Source organism: Penaeus monodon, chromosome 11, assembly GCF_015228065.2.
Source record: "Penaeus monodon isolate SGIC_2016 chromosome 11, NSTDA_Pmon_1, whole genome shotgun sequence".
Classification (NCBI taxonomy): domain Eukaryota; kingdom Metazoa; phylum Arthropoda; class Malacostraca; order Decapoda; family Penaeidae; genus Penaeus; species Penaeus monodon.
Genome location: NC_051396.1, coordinates 48,630,094 through 48,632,593, shown reverse-complemented (window position 1 = coordinate 48,632,593; position 2,500 = coordinate 48,630,094). Strand labels below are relative to the sequence as shown.

Here is a 2,500-nt window from a genome sequence, read left to right as displayed (position 1 = left end):
ATATGTATATGTATATGTATATATGTAAATATACATATGTGTGTGTATGTGTGTGCGTGTGTACAAAAATACAACCAGGCATCGCTCACCCCGCGTGTATTTCCGCCTGTGTTTACTCGCCTAAGTATCCCGGAGTTCTATTGAGTGCATGTCAGTGTTCGGTTTTATGAAAGACAACAATCGACCCGAAAGTCAACAGGAATCTCGGGCAAAATTTCATAAGGACAAATAGAATGTTAGTTGAGGCGGCCCTTCTGTGAACGATATTCAATTACCCTTCTTTTCAACGTCTCCCGAGGCATGCGAGAGGGAGAGGGGGAAGGAGGGAGAGGGAGAGGGAGAGAGGGAAGGAGGGAGAGGGAGAGGGAGAGAGGGAGAGGGGGAAGGAGGGAGAGAGGGTTGGAGTAGGAGAGGGAGAAGGGATGGGGAAGGAGAGAAAAAGAGGGAAAGGGAGAGGGGGAAGGAGAGAGTGAATGAGAAAAAGAGGGAGAGGGAGGGAGAGGGAGATGGAGAAGGGGATAGGGAGAAGGAGAGAGGGTTGGAGAGGGAGAAGAAGAGAGGGTTAGATAGGGACAGGGAGAAGGAGAGGGAAAGGGAAAAGGAATGGGAGAGGGAGAAGTTGGGAGAGAGGGAATGAGGGAGGAAAAGGGAGAGGGAGAGGGAGAGATTTTAGAAAAAAAAAATCTAAATGCACTTTTTTTTTTGCCAAAGTTGTTCTAATTATTTTTTTTTCTATTTTATCTTCCTTTTCTCTGCCTCCTTGGCTTTGTGACAAGCTTTATCCATTAAGGTTTACTTGAATTTGGGAAAAGAGAGAATGCTGGGGAGGTGAGAGAGGGGGTGAAGGAATGGTACAAGGAGAAAATGATAAAGGAAGAAATAAAACAAGGATAACAATAAAGGAGGAAATAAAGCAAGGAGAAAATGATAAAGGAGGAAATAAAACAAGGATTACGATAAAGGAGAAAGAAAATTATGAAGGAGAAAAGAAATGATAAGAGAGAGAGAGAAAAAAAAACGAGAGAATGGGAGAAGATGAGAGAACGAGTGTCAAGTTCTCATCCTCGCTTTGAAAACTACATCGCTTTCATTTATTGGTGTTTTGCCTACCTTGCTACGGTGCTGACTATGAAATTCAACATTCAAAATCAAAATGCTCTCTCTCTCTCTCTCTCTATCTATCTATCTATCTATCTATCTATTTGTCTATCTACTTCTCTCTCTCTCTCTCTCTCTCTCTCTCTCTCTCTCTCTCTCTCTCTCTCTCTCTCTCTCTCTCTCTCTCTCTCTCTCTCTCTCTCTCTCTCTCTCTCTCTCTCTCTCTCTCTCTCTCTCTCTCTCCTCTCTCTCTCTTTCTTCCTCCCCGCCCACCTTCCCCCAACAACGGACAATATATCCCCTTTTCTAAGAAATCTCACCTTATCATTCTGCTGGGTATTACTCCTCTGCACTGCACAAAAATCACATATACACATGTATACACCGCACCGGAATGCGTGGCATGTACTAATCTCGTGGCCTCCTGTTCTGTTGGTCTTTCCACTTGTAAGTTATTTGAGGTCCGTCTTTCCTGGGGGAGGAGAGAGACACCCCTACGGTGGTGTGTTCTTCAAGACAAAGTTATATACACTCTTCTTTGGTTGCCAGAGACGCACCTGCGTTGAGAGTATGGTCGAGATGCAATAAGAAAGAGAGAGGGAGGGAAAGAAAGAATGAAAGAGAGAAGGAAAGAAAGAGAGATAGGAGGAGAAATGGAAGAAAGAGAGAGAGAGAGAGTGAAAGTATGAAAGAGAGAATGACAGAACGAAAGAGAGAAAGAGAGAGAGAGAGAAAGAAACAAAGAAACATAGGAGAGAGAAATAAAAGAGAAAGAAAGAAAGAAAGAGAAGGGCAAAGAAAGAAATAAACAAAGAAAAAAGGCAAGAAAGAGAAAACGAAAAAAAAAATATATTTTTTCTGTCGATGTGTTGTAATTCTCGAATCAGTACGTCTGTTATTAGGTTATTTGTTATCGGTAAAAAAGCGAAAACCATTATATCGGGGTTATATGAGTTATAAATGATATAAATTGCTGGTATTGGAATTTGAACTTTATGGATACAGATCAGAAGCTATGAAGTTGCCTTTTTCACTTTTCCTGTCGTGATTTTGATAGTTTGGTGTTATGTCTTCTTTGAAAAAATATAAAAAAAGGAAAGAAAAGAAAACGAAAACTCTCCCACAACAGGAACAACCTTATTAAGCAAAAAAAAAAAAAAAAAAAAATCGTGCGCCATCCGCCCACGAGACGCGTTTCGAACAACGACCGACCGCGCGCGAACCGCCCCCGCGAACCGTCCTGCGCGAACCACCGTCCAGCGCGAACCACCGTCCCGCGCGAACCACCGTCCAGCGCGAACCACCGTCCAGCGCGAACCACCGTCCAGCGCGAACCACCGTCCAGCGCGAACCACCGTTCAGCGCGAACCACCGTCCAGCGCGAACCACCGTTCAGCGCGAA

The 2,500-nt window shown here is 43.8% G+C and overlaps 1 protein-coding gene across 1 annotated transcript in view; it reads left to right on the top strand.

Annotated features, from left to right (window-relative positions):
• Positions 1–2,500, top strand: part of LOC119578612 (proteoglycan 4-like) — a 10,287-nt gene that overhangs the window by 6,465 nt on the left and 1,322 nt on the right. Inside the window, exon 5 of the mRNA XM_037926176.1 lies at positions 2,359–2,500. This exon is cut by the window's right edge and continues 1,322 nt beyond it. Within this exon, the coding sequence (XP_037782104.1) occupies positions 2,359–2,500 (142 nt within the window). The remainder of the gene's footprint in view (positions 1–2,358) is intronic.